Source organism: Pantherophis guttatus, chromosome 17 (genome assembly GCF_059756535.1).
Source record: "Pantherophis guttatus breed Tessera chromosome 17, ASM5975653v1, whole genome shotgun sequence".
In the NCBI taxonomy this organism is placed as follows: domain Eukaryota; kingdom Metazoa; phylum Chordata; class Lepidosauria; order Squamata; family Colubridae; genus Pantherophis; species Pantherophis guttatus.
The window spans coordinates 11,828,981-11,846,103 of NC_142079.1; the positions used below are offsets into that span (position 1 = coordinate 11,828,981).

Consider the following 17,123-nt stretch of genomic DNA (forward strand, 5'->3'; position numbering starts at 1 on the left):
CTCCCCCCTCTACCCCCTCTCTTTTGTGTCCTGTTTGCTTCCCCCTTTTAAAAAAGCAAGCTTCTAGTGCTTAAGACTGCCGAAATACACTATATTTAGGAAGTTCCTGGAACTTGATCAGTGAGGGAACTCTACTAGTGAAATCCATAAAGGGAGGCGGGGAGTCCTCAGTTGAACTAATCAAATATTGCTTTTCTTTTCAAAAGCCTACAGCATTGCTGCCAGGCTGGAAAAACTCAACTGTTTGCTTATCAGGAGAAAGGAATAAAAATTTTTTTAAAATGACATCTGTGGATAATCATACAATTCCAGCTGCAGCCTGGTTGATACCTCAGAGTCATTTTTTTCTGCCTTGTTCATTTCTGCGGAGGTTGGTTGGTTGTTTCTATTTATTTCGTTTTGCTTTGGGGGGGGAGGAATGTGGCTGTTTGGCATTCAAGTTTTGTTCTGTCTGGCAAAGACGGACAGCGAAGCAACTGTGATTTTCAACAAAGGAAAATTCCCATCGGTCTGCAAACAGGACTCAGCGGAGACATGGAGTCTCATCTGGGAAGGTGGGAGGGTTCTGTACAAGTGTTTTCCCCAGGTGAGATAGAAGCTTCTTGCAATGATGTGAAGTTGCAGGTGTCCATCACCACCAGCATTAGTTAGGATGATCTGAAGAACCACTAAGCAGATGTACTTGAGGCTCAAATATAACATCTACTGTTTCTGCTGGTCTCCAGGCCAAGATTAAAAAAACAGAGCTTGGTTTCCATTGCCTTTGCTTCTGCAGTGTTCGCTTCAAATACAGGGTTTGAAGTTGGGTATTTCCTGGTGTAGCTTCTCCTTTGTATTCTTCAACTATCTAATGCCTAGGTATAGAAAGAGCTGGTCAAGAGCTCTTCAATGTTAGTGTCTGTTGAGAGAGGGCTGTTCAATTTTGACATAGACGATATCTTCAACCCCTCTTTCAAACTAGCGGTACTCTCTGTCCAGAATGTGGACTTTGCTGTCTTCAAAAGAGTGGCCGTTGTCTTTTAAATGCAGGTGGAAGTGTTGAATCTATTCCTGATGGGTTTGTTCTCCTATGTTATGCCATGTGTTTATGAAGTGGTTGTTTTGTTTCCCCAATATACAGATCTGCACATGGCTCACTGCATTATACTGCATATACAACATTGCTCAGTTTGTGTTTGGGTGTTTTATCCTTGGGGGTGGGGGGTGGGGACAAGTGTACTACCAACATCTGAGTGCACCATTCAGTCAGAGCTGAAGAAGCTTTTTGGACGAGAAGCGAAATGTCTTCCAAAAAACTCAAGAAAGTCTAGTTGCTTCTTAGAAAAGGACCTTTGGGGCTTCCCCACAAATCTTCCTCAGCTTCATCCCTGCCAGTGCTTAGAAGACCATCCAGTGTAAAATGTCCCTTGGCTATTCCAAAGCTCCCAGCCAAAAGGAGGTCACACCAAGCCCAGAAAAATCTGGAAGTATGGATTCAGTTCAATGGGCAATTCTGCCCCCTTCCTCAGTTTAGCAGGAAGGAAGTAAAGAGGTGCTTCCTACGGGAACAAATTCTCAGAGAGTAATAGGTAGTCAGGCAATGAATCGAAGATCCTGAGGATGTGGTTTGCCTGGGGATCAGAAGGAAGGACCAACAGGGGTAGATGTTAGACGGCGGAAAGGTCGATCTTGTTGCCAGAATGACTGCTTTTGTCATTAGTGTTGAGTGTGGTTGGTGTTGTTGCGGGCTTGGTCACAGTTATCTGGATTGAGAAAGAAAGAGTTGATGGATAATGGATGGAGCAATAAAGGAGAATATTTGTAGATCAGGGTTGAAATGAGGAGTCTTTGGTGCACTCTGAGTTTGGTTGTTTTCTTGCAGATGTTTTATTACCCAAACTAGGTAAGTGATATCGCCTAGTTTGTTCTCTAGCAGTGATGTTGTTACCTAATTTGAATAATGAAACATCTGCAAAAAAGCAACCAAGCTCAGAGAGGACCAAGGACTCCTAATTGATGGAACATTGAGAAATTGCTAATATACAGTACCTACACACTTTCTCTCATGCATCTCTTGGATTCAAGATGAAACTCATCTAGTCCAGCTTTAGGCATCTGTTGTGGCCCACCAGCGGCCTGCGTGGATCGTGGGTGATCCCGACAATGAGGAGGCTGGTGTGATGTCGCGCCAGCAGCCTGCGCAGCCGGCGCTCGCGTCGGACAGCGAGGAGGCCGAAGAGGATGTGATGCCAGAGGCAGAGACTCAGCCAGGGCCTTCAGAACCTCCAGAGGCTCCTTCAAGTGAAGAGAGTGAAGTGGAGGAGCCTCTTCTCATGCTCGAGCACGCAGGGCTGCCAAAAGGCAGGAGTGGCTACTCAGGAGGAGGAGGTCTACTCAAGAATAGGTCTTGAGGATAATTGGCCACTCCCTTAGCCTATTTAAGTCGCACGCAGCTAGTGCTTTCTTGCTAGAAACAATGTCTCATTACTACAGAGCATCTTGGAGAGCGAGCGACTTCTCAAATCTGGTTTTCTGGGCTGGTTGCCAACCTTTGTCGGACTTTGTCCTTAATAACTTTGATAAGGACCCTTTGCACGGGAAGCCTGCATTCTTGAAAGGGGTTTGTTTTGGGATTAAACAGTGTTTGCGAAGCTTGGTGTGTGTCACATTCTCTGGGAATCTGAAGTTGGGGCAGAACAGCAACATATGATAGACCTCCCAAGCACATGTAAGAAAGTAACTACCTTCTTCTTGGATTTGATCCCAACAACTGGTCTTTCAGTGAGGCTACCTATGAGCAGCTCATCTCCGATACAACCCATTTACAGTAGCAGCACCTGATGGCCCATTTCGCCCATGAATTTCACTAGGTCCTCTTCAGGTCCACCAAGTTAAGAGGACAATGTTCATGTTTATTTAATTACTGATTTCACCCATTTGGAGGGTTGGGCCATTATGTTGAATCATAAACTTCTAAAATGGGCCGGATTAGCTCAAAACACTGAACTTAAAGAAATATAATATTCAAGGATCAACCTACCCAATCTAAACAGGTTTCTAAGTCTTTACTTGACTTAGGTTGCCATGTTGCATGGACATTCCCAATAAGTACAATGGAAGCAACCTTCTACCAAGGGAGACCCTACCAAAGTCAGCATGTAGTGGAAATCAACATTGGCATCATTGGAATAAGCCTGGATGGTTCCCAACTGGATTCCAGTGTTGGAATGGTATAAAGTCTCCTGCTTGAGCAGGGGATGGAGTAGATGATCTCCAAGGTCCCTTCCAACTCTGTTATTCTGAATCATCAATAATGACAATTTGAAAACAGCACATAGGTCTGGAACAAAACATGCTGTTGTGTTCCGCTGGTGGCCTGCGGAGCTGGCAGCAGAGTCAGACAGTGAGGAGATTGGGGAGGAACATAGGCCAGTCCTGGAGTCTGGGGAAGGCTCGGATGAGGGCTCTGCATCAGAGCAGAGTGGGGGCCAGGGCCATCTAGGAGTTATGTGCTACCTCCAGAACTTCCAGAGTCAGGCATCAGTGCGGTAGAGGAACAGGGGGAGCCTGTTCCCAGTGCGTACATTCATGGAGCTGCCAGAAGGCAAGAACAGTTAAAACAAAAGGGACGACTCGGGAGTAGGGCTTGGAGATGATTGGTCCCTCCCATAAGGCATAAAGGAGGAGCAAAGGCATGTGAGCCTTTGCAGGAAGCAACTTTGTTCATTCTGGTCAGTTTAAAATCTGAAGCTCCGTTTTGACTCTGTGCTGCGTGTGGCCTTGCAAAGCTAATTGCCAATTAGGTCTTTGGCAGCGTGTCAAAGGAGATAAAGGTGGGTGCTTATCAGCCTTATCCCGAAGGACTGTGGCAGACTTCTGTCGGATTCTTTACAAACTCTTCGTGACTCAGTACGGGCTGTGAATGAACTTAATTCACAGCCATCGAAATAAAAAAAGGGTTTTTGGGACTTTTACTGTCTCAGGAAGTCTAGGTCAGAAGATATGCTGGAGAAGACACGGTTAGAAAGAACCTTTTCAGATTTCGTTTTTTTTGGTGTTCCACTCTTCCTTAGAGGAAGACAGAAGACTGAGGGGTTCTAGCAATACTTACGATATCAGAATTGAAAGCTTTCACATTGATGTTGCGGATGGAGCTGCTGGTGAGCGACCACACCTTTGTTTTGTGCTTAAAGGCAGCTCTGACCTTGGCAGGGAAGAGAAAGATGTCCCAAGTTAGGAAGATGTGAGCTCCTGAGTCTACCTCGGAAATCCCAATGTGCTCCCTTTCCACCAGATTGTTTTCCCTTCCTCATGGACTCTTTTTTTCCAGTACCATTGTAACTTCAAATGGTGCCTAACCAAACGGTTGTAAGTCAAGGACTAACCATCACGACTAAGGCAATGAAAAAGAAGTATCCTCCAAGAAAGTTTCCCATCTTGGTTAAAAAGAGGTGTCCTTCGTTCATTCTTCTTCACCTTTATCTTCCACAAAGAAGAGGGAGTCAAGCTACTCTCCAAAGCACCTGAAGGCAGGACAAGAACTAAGGAGAAATTTCCAGTGAGAACAATTAATCACTGGAACAACTTGCCTCCAGAAGTTGTGAATGCTCCAACACTGGAAGTTTTTAAGACTATGTTGGATAATCATTTGTCTCAAATGGTATAGGGTTTTCTATCTAAGCAGGGGACTAGAAGACCTCCAAGGTCCCTTCCAAGTCTGTTATTCTATTCTATTCTATTCTATTCTATTCTATTCTATTCTATTCTATTCTATTCTATTCTATTCTATTCTATTCTATTCTATTCTATTCTAGTCCAGTCCAGTCCAGTCCATTCTAGTCCATTCTAGTCCAGTATCTATTCTATTCTATTCTATTCTATTCTATTCTATTCTATTCTATTCTATTCTATTCTATTCTATTCTATTCTATTCTATTCTATTCCATTCCATTCCATTCCATTCCATTCCATTCCAGTATCTATTCTATTCTATTCTATTCTATTCTATTCTATTCTATTCTATTCTATTCTATTCTATTCTATTCTATTCTATTCTATTCTATTCTATTCTATTCCATTCCATTCCATTCCATTCCATTCCATTCCAGTATCTATTCTATTCTATTCTATTCTATTCTATTCTATTCTATTCTATTCTATTCTATTCTATTCTATTCTATTCTATTCTATTCCATTCCATTCCATTACTCTACTCTACTCTACTCCACTCCACTCCACTCCACTCCACTCCACTCCACTCCACTCCACTCCATCCACTCCCACTCCACTCCACTCCATTCCATTCCATTCTAGTCCAGTATCTATTCTGTTCTGTTCTGTTCTGTTCTGTTCTGTTCTGTTCTGTTCTGTTCTGTTCTATTCTAGTCCAGTCCAGTCCAGTCCAGTCCAGTCCAGTCCAGCCCATTCTAGTTCAGTATCTATTCTATTCTATTCTATTCTATTCTATTCTATTCTATTCTATTCTATTCCAGTATCTATTCTATTCTATTCTATTCTATTCTATTCTATTCTATTCTATTCTATTCTATTCTATTCTATTCTATTCTATTCTATTCTATCCATTTCCCAGGAGAATTGGAAATCCACCACTTAGGTCTAAATGCTTCTGCAGAACTCAAATATCACAGATCTCTCAAACGGCACCCCTGGTTCATTCAACCGACTTCTCCCTCAACTCTTGGGATCAGATTGCTTCCAGAGAATTTGTCCTTGAAAAACGTCATATCTCCAGCTGAATGTAGCTCCAGCTGTGATACCTCCAGCTGAACCCAGGAGGGAAGTTGGTATGAAATATTGCAAATTACAGTTCAGAGGACCAATTGCGAAGGGATAAGGTAGTTCTGTAACAATGTTTGGCTGAAATTGTGTTGGTCTCAGAGAGATGGCTGACGGGTTAGAAATTTCTGGATGAGGGATCAAAAAGGAAGAAGAATGAGCTATATCCAGGAAAAGGGAAAAATCAGAAGAGGATATTTATCTCTCATTGCCTTTCTTTGGCATCCGTGAGGAAGCTCATGTTGGCAAGAAGAATAATGTTGGGCTAAAAGCTGTTTAAAAGGCTAGTTTTGGTGTGATGGGGAAGGCATCAAGCTGTTGTGGTCCGCCAGCAGCCTGCAGAGCTGGCAGCAGAGTCGGACAGTGAGGAGGCTGGGGAGAAACATGGGCCAGTCCTGGAGTCTGGGGAAGGCTCGGACGAGGGCTCTGCATCGGAGGCAGAGAAAGGGCCATCTGGGAGGTACGTGCTGCCTCCAGAGCCTCCAGAGTCGGACCTCAGCAAGGTAGAGTAACAGGGGGAGCCTGTTCCCAGTGCGCGCATGCACAGAGCTGCCAGAAGGCAAGAACAGCTAAAACAAAAGGGACGACTCGGGAGTAGGGCTTGGAGATGATTGGCCTCTCCCATAAGGCTTAAAAGAGGAGCAAAGGCACGTGAGCCTTTGCAGGAAGCAATGTTGTTAATTCTGTGCAGTTTAGAGTCTGAAGTTCTGTTTGATTCTGGACTCCCTGTGCCTTTGCCAATTAGGTCTTTGGCAGCGTGTCAAGGGAGATAAAGGTGGGTGATTATCAGCCTTATCCCAAAGGACTCTTTACAGCTATTGGGGACTCATCTGTGAATGAACAGAATTCACAGCTGTTGCAATAAAAGAGGTTTTGGGGACTACTCATGTGTTTAACTGACTCAGGAAGCCTAAGTCAGAACACAAGCTAGACCAGGAGTCGGCAACCTTAAACACTCAAAGAGCCATTTGGACCCGTTTCCCACAGAAAAGAAAACCCCGGGAGCCACAAAACCCTTCCCGTGCCTGACTATTTCTTCAGCGGCCACAAAACTAGCATATGTAGTTGAATTAAATATTCTGTTTTCTTCTGAAACTTTTCTTTTCTTGGATTTAGCCATGGTTGGCCTACCGGGGATTGAAAAGCTCAATAAATCATGTGCTGCCGGTTGTGACACATATTTTGAGTGACAGGGAGCCACGGCAGAGGGCTGAAAGAGCCACATGCGGCTCCAGAGCCACAGGTTGCTGACCCTTGAACTAGACAAGAGAATCATAGGGCTATAAGACCTCCCAGACTAGGAAAGCCCCCTCAAAGTTCTTCCCTGGGATGTAGTTAACTTGGGGAGATAGCAACCTGAGGTCTTTCAGATGTTTTGACTTCAACTCTCAACAATGGCAGGGGATCTGGGGCGCACATTTCTTACCTATGGAATTACCCAAACATAGTTATGGGTTTGTCTATGGAGCTTCTCAGTCATCCAGGTCATGGTTGTCCCAAAGATGCTTTCTCAAAAGGCAACTGAACTTTGTTTTTCCTTGAAGACATCTCACTCACTCCTCCTCCAAGAATGAGGACTGAAGGAGCTTCTTGGATGAGAAGTAAAAACGTCTTCAAGGAAAAACAAAGTCCAGTTGCTTCTTGAGAAAGCACCTTGAGAAAGAACATAGTTATGGGTTCTTCTGATCTTTGCATCTACACCAGAAGGAGACATCTTGGGGACCTTGTGACATATTCAGCAACAGCACTCAAACTCCCTAACGTTTTCTTTAAAACCCTGATACCAGGGGTGGGTTCTAAATTTTTTTACTACTGGTTCTGTGGGCGTGGCTTATTTTGTGGGTGTGGCTTGGAGGTCATGTGACTAGGTGGGCTCTGGAAGGTCCTCGCACTTACGACCAGTCCTTGCACTTACGACCCGACTCATTTGTTTGCTTTTAACACTGATCAGCTGTAGGGCGGCCCTTTGAAGCCCCGCGGCAAGAGTTTAAACAGTTTTTTTCCCTCTAGTCATCAGCTGGGACTCAGGAGGCAGCAATAGATTGGGGGTGGGACCAAACAAAAGATAAGAATAATGTGGGGGGGGGGGCGGGGGGGGAGAACCGGTTCGGTGACGTCATATCATCACCGCTACCGGCTCGGCCAAACCGGACCGAACCGGGAGGAACCCACCACTGTCTGATACGTTTTGGTTGGAAAATATTCTGGAGGTCATTGAGTTGCCAATCGTAAGTTTACACAACCTTGGGAACGTGAAGTTGCCTTTGCCCGAGATGTAGCTATGATTGTGTTCTCAAAAAAATAAACTCAGCCAGGAGAAAGAAGCCCTTAAGGTAGGACAAAAACGTGATTTGATTGAATTTGCTTATATATGCACTCCAAATTAAATTCCATTCAGCAATTCAGTACAGTTGACATGGTTATTCCTGACATAATTAATGGAGTCCCTTCTGGCATTTTCAGATGATAATTGGGTGGTAATATTTCAAATGAACTAAGTAGCTACGCCATGAGCTTTGATTTAACCAAGATACAGAGTCCAGAAAAATAATAATAATAATATTCTGGTATATGAGCAGTAGCTGTTTGTTTTAACGCCTGGAGTCCTTGACTGACTAGTTCTCTGCAAAGGCCATAAATTACGGGGATGACGGCTAAATATACTATTATATAAACTATACATGTTCTGTAGCAAAAGAAAATATATTTTCCCTACAGCCTTGTAATTAAATGGCCCCATTCCCCACCTAACACAAGGGCTGTTTTACAGCATAAACTTTAAATCAATGTATTTTTTCCCCCGCTAAAGGGGTACATAACAATATTCTTATTCCAGCATCAACCAGATTTTATTCCCTGAATCGGGGTGGAGATGGGAACGTACCTCTGAGTTCAGGAGGCAATGAAACAGAAAGATGAAAAAACCCTGAAACGATAAAATCAAATTATTATTTAAAAAAAAAAAAGAAAGAAAAACAGCAAAGAAAGTCAGAAAGGACATCTGGAGCTAATACAGTTAAGGAAGGAGATTTGTGGTTCTATAACAAATGTATAAAAGTTTTTGGAGGGCTGTGACTTTGCTCACAATTGTTGACTCAGATTTGTGTACAAGGAGTCCTCCACTTACAAACACAACCGAGCCCAACGTTCCTGTTGTTAAGTGAGAAATTGGTGAAGTGGATTTTGTCCCTACGACTTTTCCATGCCAAAGTTGCTGCGTGAATCACTGCCGTTGTTAAAAATTAGGGACATGGTTGTTAAGTGAAGCTGGCTTCCTCGTTGACTTTGCTTGTCAAAAGGTTGCAAAAGGGAACCCCGGGACCCCGGAACACTGCAACTGTCATAAATACGAGCCAGTTGCCAAGTGTCCAAAAATTTTGATTGTGTGACCATGGGGATGGTGCAACAGTCATAATTATGAAAAATGGTCATGCCACTTTTTCCAATGCTGTTGCAATTTCGAATGATCTAGCTTTTCTCTTTCCTTCCTTCCTTCCTTCCTTCCTTCCTTCCTTCCTTCCTTCCTTCCTTCCTTCCTTCCTTCCTTCCTCCCTCCCTCCCTCCCTCCTTCCTTCTCTTCCTTCCTCCCTCCCTCCCTCCTTCCTTCCTCCCTCCTTCTCTCCCTCCCTCCCTCCTTCTTTCCTTCCTTCCTTCCTTCCTTCCGTCCTTCCTTCCGTCCTTCCTTCCTTCCTCCCTCCTTGTCTCCCTCCCTCCCTCCTTGTCTCCCTCCCTCCTTCTTTCCTTCCTTCCTTCCTCCCTCCCTCCTTCTCTCCCTCCCTCCTTCTCTCCCTCCCTCCCTCCCTCCCTTCCTTCCTTCCTTTCTTCTTTCCTTCCATGGTGGTGCAGTGGTTAGAATGCAGTATTGTAGGCTAATTTTGCCCACTGTCAGCAGTTCAATCCTGACTGGATCAAGGTTGACTCAGCCTTCCATCCTTCCGAGGTGGGTTAAAAAGCAGGACCCAGATTGTTGGGGCAATAGGCTGACTCCGTAAACCGCTTAGAGAGGTGCTGTAAAGCACTGTAAAGTGGTATATAAGTCTAAGGGCTATTGCTTTTAAGTTACCTTACTGTGTTAAATACAATAATAGCAATAGCACTTAAGACTTATATATCGCTTCACAGTGCTTTTACAGCCCTCTCTAAGTGGTTTACGGAGTCAGCCTATTGCCCCCAACAATCTGGGCTCTCATTTTACCCACCTCGGAAGGATGGAAGGCTGAGTCAACCTTGAGCTGGTGAGATTTGAACTGCCAAACAGCAGCTAGCAGTCAGCTGAAATAGCCTACAGTGCTGCACTCTAACCACTGCGCCACCTCGGCTCTTATACAAACCCCTTTTAGAGCATCTTGAGAGATGTGTACACCCAACTGGCCATACCTGCAATGAGTTAAATATTGCAAACATGTACTGGAACACCAAAGCTCTGTCATTCACTGCCAGGATGCCAAAGATCCATGAACTTCCCAAGATAGGTAGGAGAACAGCCACCGCTTTAGCTGTCAATCTGTCGAGACAAAGAATAGATTTTGAGCCTCGTTTTCATATGTAATATTCAGGGAGGTTTTTGTTTTACGCAGGAAAGAGATTGTAGTGGCATTCGCTACATGTTGTGGGTTGCAATGAGCGTAATAAGCCACTGTGGCTCGAGGATGAATAATTTGATTGATTCGTACGGTGCATAAGAGAAAAACGGGTTCCAGAAGGAGATTGCTAATAACATTCTGTGTAAAATCGGAAGGGAACAAAACACAGCGTTATTTATACGGAGGTTCTTTGGCCTTAACAGGCATATAAATTAAATCCAGATCCTTTGAATGGCAGTCACAATTTGAACAAGCCGTTGGTACACTTCTGGAAGTTTCGGTGGAGATTGCGTAATTGATCGCCGAGTAGAAAAATGCTTCGAGCAAATAGCGATGATGGATGTGGTTCACAATGAAAATTCAAGATCCTTCCTTCTATTCCAAGGACGGAGAGCTGGGAAGGGCCTTGGTTGATCCTGAAAAGGCTACCTGGTTTCCTGCTTGAGTAAAGGGTTGGACTAGAACAGGGGTCCCCAATCCCCAGTTCATGAACCGACACCGGTCTGCAGAGTGCCAGAAACCAGGCTGTGCAAACAAGCGAAGCCCCATCCACAGGATGTAGGCAGAACACAAAACCAGTCTGTGGAGAAACCTCTCTCCATATAACCGGTCCCTGGTGCCTGAAAGGTAGAGAATCTCATAGAATGGGATGGGATGGGATGGGATGGGATGGGATGGGAGGGGAGGGGAGGGGAGGGGAGGGGAGGGGAGAGGAGAGGAGAGAAGGGAAGGGAAGGGAAGGGAAGGGAAGGGAAGGGAAGGGAAGGGAGAGGGAGAAGGAGAAGGAGAAGGAGAAGGAGAAGGAGAAGGAGAAGGAGAAGGAGAAGGAGAAGGAGAAGGAGAAGGAGAAAGATTATAAGGTCCTTAGTGCTCTTTGAGATTGGTGGTTTTCTGGTAGACATTTCATTACCAAACTAGGTATCATCATCAGTGCTAGAAGGAAGTAGGGTTTGCAGAGAGGAAAAGGAGAAGGAGAAGGAGAAGGACAAAGGAAAAAGAGAAGAAGGAGAATGAGACAAGTAGAATCAAAGAAAAAGGAAGGAGAATGGAATAGAATGGAATGGAAAAGAATGGAACAGAACAGAACATATGGAATAGAATAGAATAGAATAGAATAGAATAGAATAGAATAGAATAGAATAGAATAGAATAGAATAGAATAGAATAGAATAGAATAGAATAGAATAATAACTTTTTTGTCACTTTGAATGTACACTAATCGGCATACAGTAAAATGAAATTTCATTGCATGCAGCTCTCAAAGGCTCACCACCTCCAATATGCATGGAGAGACCAGTTCAGATTGTTAGTTATCTGCAGCTCCAGATACTTAATACGGTTGACTGCCTCTACAGTTGCACCCTTGATACTGAGTGGAGTATGACTATGCCGGCTCTTTCTAAACTCTGCAATGATCTCCTTTGTTTTATTCACATTTAGAATCAGGTTATTTTTATTGCGCCAGTCCACCAGACGCTTCACCTCTTCCCTAGTATAAGCATCTTCATTGTCATCCGGTATAAATCCCACCACTGCCGTATCAGCCACATACCTCACCATATGATTCGGAGCAGATTCGGCACAACAATCGTGGGTCATAGAAGACCTCCAAGATTCCTTCCAGCCAGTGGTGGGATTCAAATAATTTAACAATAGGTTCTCTGCCCTAATGACCAGCTGGGTGGGCGTGGCCATGGTGGGTGTGGCCAGGGAATGTGACAGGCAGCACTTGGCCTCCTGCTCCCCCCCGGGAGATAAAACTGACCGCGGTGGGAGGGGGAATGTGCAGCCCTCCCCCGTGCCCCTGTTTTGGGCCTAGGAGGCCTCCCTGAAGCCTCCTGGGAGTAAAACCAGTCCGCAGGGGAGTCAGATACCCCACACATCCCGTTTTGGGCCTAAGAGGCCTCCCTGCACTTACTTGGGAGCCAAAATTGGGTGCCGGGGGGGGAGACTCCTGGAAGGGGCAGGGCAGGGAGGGGTGGAGCCAGCCAGCAATTTAACTACCGGTTTGCATGAACCAGCCCAAACCGGCTGAATCCCATCACTGCTTCCAACGCTGTTATTCTTTTGCATTCAGATGCAGGACCACAAAACTCCTACGAGTCGTAAGGTGGATCGGAAAGTTGAAAAATATATCCTTTAAAGAATGAGATAGGGAGCCATGGTCATGCCTCAGCCAAGTAAACAACATGTTCTTGTGCTACTTCAAAGTCAACCTCAACCCAAGGGAGATTCTCCTTGGGCTTCTCATAGGAAAACAAGCTGAAGTGATGTGCCAAGATGCACAGCTGTTTCTGTAACACACAAAATCTGTTTCCTCATCTGTATCTAATCCAATAATGCCAGTGCTCCTTGCGGCAAGGTATCTAATCCAATAATGTTGATGCTTCTCCTCAAGATATCCCACTGGGTCTATTGAAGAGATTGTGAAGAAGGGTGTCCTAGATGACCTCCTCATCCGCAGCCCTGCTGTCCGTAGAGGGTTCGTCTAAGCCAAGAACAACGTTTGCTCTTGAATATTTTTCGAGAATACTTTTATCAACCCTGAAGCTGACCTGACTGAGGCCATCTTGGAAGCTTCAGTGTTGCCACAGTGGACCTGAGGGATAGGGAGGCGGGGAATGGAGATAGCTGGGGTTTTGTAGCCAAAACAAAATACTTTCTCCTGGGAACCAAGGTCATTCCCACGGGTGGCCGAAGACAGGAGGAGTGACGTTAACAGGCAACCGGATGGCAATTCAATTGGACCATGTGACTGATTGTTTGGGGAAGTGGAAAACCGCAGGAATATTCAGAGTCGGTTTTCACCAGAACTGTGCCAATATGATATATTCAAATAGAACTGTTCTTTGAGGAATCTACCTGCCTCGGAGTTCTGTTTGCTGTGGGTGTATTACTTGGAATCCTGACATCCTCCTCCTCCTCCTCTGAATAACAAAATAACAAAGTTGGAAGGGACCTTGGAGGTCTTCTAGTCCAACCCCCTGCTCAAGCAAGAGACCTTTCTCTCCTTCTCCTTCTCCTTCTCCTTCTCCTTCTCCTTCTCCTTCTCCTTCTCCTTCTCCTTCTCCTTCTCCTTCTGAGTCGGTTTTCACCAGAACTGTGCCAATATGATATATCCAATGAAACTATTCTTTCAGAAATCTACCTGCCAGGGAGTTCTGTTTGCTATGGATGTATTACTTGGAACCTTGACAACTTTCCAGAGGAATATAACACATCCCAGAGCTCACAGCCAGAATGAGCATTGACCATGCTACTTAAGCATTGGAGGCTGTGTAAGATCCCTCAAGGATTGGGATTGTATGTTTTACCATGAGAAAGAGCCAGTTTGGTGTAGACGTTGAAGCAGCAGGCTAGAAACCGGGAGACTGTGAGTTCTAGTCTTGCTTTAGGAACAAAGCCAGCTGGCTGACCTTATGTCCATCAGCCCAAGAAAGAAAAAGTCAAGTCAACCTCTTCCAAAATCCTGCCAAAGATACTACAGGGACTTGTCCAGACAGTTGCCAAGACTAGCTCAAAGACCCCAAAATAAATCAATCTATCATGAGATAAAGAGTTCCAAAGGTTGTCCTGTTGACTTTCACAACTATGGCCATCGATCATAAAAGATGTCTTCTGGATCCCTTGCATCTGGATCATCACACATGGTCCATTCCTGTTCTTAAAAAAGCTAGAGATATCCTCTTTGCATTTTAACTGAGATCTGAAAATTTTAAGAAGAATCATCAATTGAGAGGTCACCTGGCCCACCTCTTTGAAAGTTATACCTCACCCAGAATCAGCAGACTTCAGATAACTTTCTAGATTACCCTCTACTCTTAGCCTGATGAACTAGATTTCAAATAAGTGTCTAGATCGTTGTTTGCTCTTATCCTGGAGAACTGGAAGTCTTTACATAACTTTTTAGATCAGTTTCTGCTTCCTTTACCCTGGGGAACTGAAAGACTAGATAGCTTTCTAGATCACCCTCTGCTCTTATCCTGGAGAACTAGAAGATTTCAAATCTGTCTAGAATCATCGTTTGCTCTTATCCTGGAGAACTGGAAATCTTTACATAACTTTTTAGATCAGTTTCTGCTTCCTTTACCCTGGGGGACTGAAAGACTAGATAGCTTTCTAGACCATCCTTTGCTCTTATCCTGGAGAACTAGAAGATTTCAAATCTGTCTAGAATCGTGGTTTGCTCTTATCCTGGAGAACTGGAAATCTTTACATAACTTTTTAGATCAGTTTCTGCTTCCTTTACCCTGGGGAACTGAAAGACTAGATAGCTTTCTAGATCACCCTCTGCTCTTATCCTGGAGAACTAGAAGATTTCAAATCTGTCTAGAATCATCGTTTGCTCTTATCCTGGAGAACTGGAAATCTTTACATAACTTTTTAGATCAGTTTCTGCTTCCTTTACCCTGGGGAACTGAAAGACTAGATAGCTTTCTAGACCATCCTTTGCTCTTATCCTGGAGAACTAGAAGATTTCAAATCTGTCTAGAATCGTGGTTTGCTCTTATCCTGGAGAACTGGAAACCTTTACATAACTTTTTCGATCAGTTTCTGCTTCCTTTACCCTGGGGAACTGAAAGACTAGATAGCTTTCTAGATCACCCTCTGCTCTTATCCTGGAGAACTAGAAGATTTCAAATCTGTCTAGAATCATCGTTTGCGCTTATCCTGGAGAACTGGAAATCTTTACATAACTTTTTAGATCAGTCTCTGCTCTTATCCTGGGAAATGGAAGATTTCAAATAACTCTCTAGATCCGTGATGGCGAACCTATGGAAAGCATGCCAGAGGTGGCACGCAGCTCTCTCTCTGATGGCACACAAGCCGTTGCCCCAGTTCAACTCCGCGGTGCATATGTGGGAGCCTTCCGCTACCCAGCTGGTCTTTGGGTCTCTGCCATGCATGCGCGGGGGGTGCATGTGGGGCTGTGAGTGTATGCACAGGGGGTGAGATGCGTGCGGAGAGTGGGACAGATGCGGAAGGGTGAGGCGCATGCAGGGGAGCCATGCACATGCATAGGGGGGCATGTGTGGGGGGCATGCGCGCATGCGCAGGGGCAGGACATGTGGGGGTATGCATATGTGGGGCGTGGCATGTGTGTGGGGTGTGCGTGCATACATGGGGTGGAGCACATGCACGGGGGCCATGCATGCATTGCATTTCAGGGGTTCGGGCGCAAACACGCTTTTGGCACTCGGTCCAGAAAGGGTTAACCATCACTGGTCTAGATCATCATTTGCTCCTATCCCGGAGAACTAGAAAACTTTAGCTAGCTTTCTAGATCATCCTTTCATTTTATCCCGGACTCATTGGATTTTTGAAGGATTAGCCATGATGGTTTTTGATCAACAGTCTGACACCCATGGAAGGCATATTGATATATTCAGTTCAAAGTAGGGAAGTAATCAGTACCGCTTCTCTAATGGAGTCATTTTACAGTGGGGACAAGGATATTAACTGGCTTTAAATCACCCATCCCTCTTTTTTTTATACACGGGGTGCAATTACTCATCAGCTCCCTGAAAAGCACCCTCTTTAACTGACTGACACAAACGATTATGAAACTGGAACTTATCGTTCGGCTGCAAGCTTGTGGATTAGCTGGCTGGGTTCGATTTATGCGTTTCTACCGCAGCAAAAATACATATACTGGTCACTCCTTGCTATAGGCAAGAAGGAAATGGTGTATGCCACATACCCCAATATATATGCAACCTTGCATGCATATATCTGGCTAAAATCAGTTGGAGGCAGGGGTGAAATCTAAAATTTGTTACTACCAGTTCTGTGGGTGTGGCTTGGGGAGGTAATGTGTCAGGGTGGGCGTGGCCAACTTTTTTTTTTTTTTTTACTTTTAAAAGCATTTTTTCTACAAATTTAAGAAGTTGCAGAAAAAAATACTTTTAGAAGCCTCTGACGATCAGGCAAATCAGCTGGGATCGCCAGAGGCTTTTAAAGGCATTTTTTTTCCTACAACCTCTTCAGCTAAAGGGGTTGCAGAAAAAAATGCTTTGAAAAGCCTCTGACGATCCCAGCTGAGCCGCACGATCATCAGAGGCTTTTTTCTTTTTTACTTTTAAAAGCATTTTTTCGGCCGAAGAGGTTGTAGAAAAAAATGCTTTTAGAAGCTTCTGACGATCAGGCAAGTCAGCTGGGATTGCCAGAGGCTTTTAAAGGCATTTTTTTCCCTACAATCTCTTCAGCCAAAGGGGTTGCAGAAAAAAATGCTTTGAAAAGCCTCTGACGATCCCAGCTGAGCCGCGCGATCATCAGAGGCTTTTTTTTTTTACTTTTAAAAGCATTTTTTCGGCCGAAGAGGTTGTAGAAAAAAATGCTTTTAGAAGCTTCTGACGATCAGGCAAGTCAGCTGGGATCGCCAGAGGCTTTTAAAGGCATTTTTTTCCCTACAATCTCTTCAGCCAAAGGGGTTGCAGAAAAAAATGCTTTGAAAAGCCTCTGACGATCCCAGCTGAGCTGCGCGATCATCAGAGGCTTTTTTTTTTTACTTTTAAAAGCATTTTTTCGGCTGAAGAGGTTGTAGAAAAAATGCTTTTAAAAATTAAAAAAAAAACAGCTTCTGATGATCGCGCGGTTCAGCTGGGCATGGGGGTGGGGCAGGGATTTTTGCTACCGGTTCTCCGAACCACCCGCCACAATCGCTACCGGATCAGGTGATCCAGTCCGAACCGGGAGCATTTCATCCCTGGTTGGAGGTGACCTTGAAGGCACAGATAAACCTCCAAAGGACCTCAGTGACACTCA

At 44.6% G+C, this 17,123-nt stretch overlaps 1 protein-coding gene across 2 annotated transcripts in view; it reads right to left on the bottom strand.

Annotated features, from left to right (window-relative positions):
* Nucleotides 1-248: 248 nt before the first annotated feature.
* The window catches only part of ADGRD1 (adhesion G protein-coupled receptor D1), a 208,681-nt gene continuing 191,806 nt past the window's right edge, over nt 249-17,123 (bottom strand). For both annotated transcript variants that reach the window (XM_087880177.1, XM_087880176.1), the window contains 4 exons: nt 10,153-10,279; nt 8,660-8,701; nt 4,091-4,183; nt 249-1,742 (listed from right to left, as the gene is read on the bottom strand). In XM_087880177.1, the coding sequence (XP_087736303.1) occupies nt 1,647-1,742; nt 4,091-4,183; nt 8,660-8,701; nt 10,153-10,279 (358 nt within the window). In that variant the 3' untranslated portion in view covers nt 249-1,646. The remainder of the gene's footprint in view (nt 1,743-4,090; nt 4,184-8,659; nt 8,702-10,152; nt 10,280-17,123) is intronic.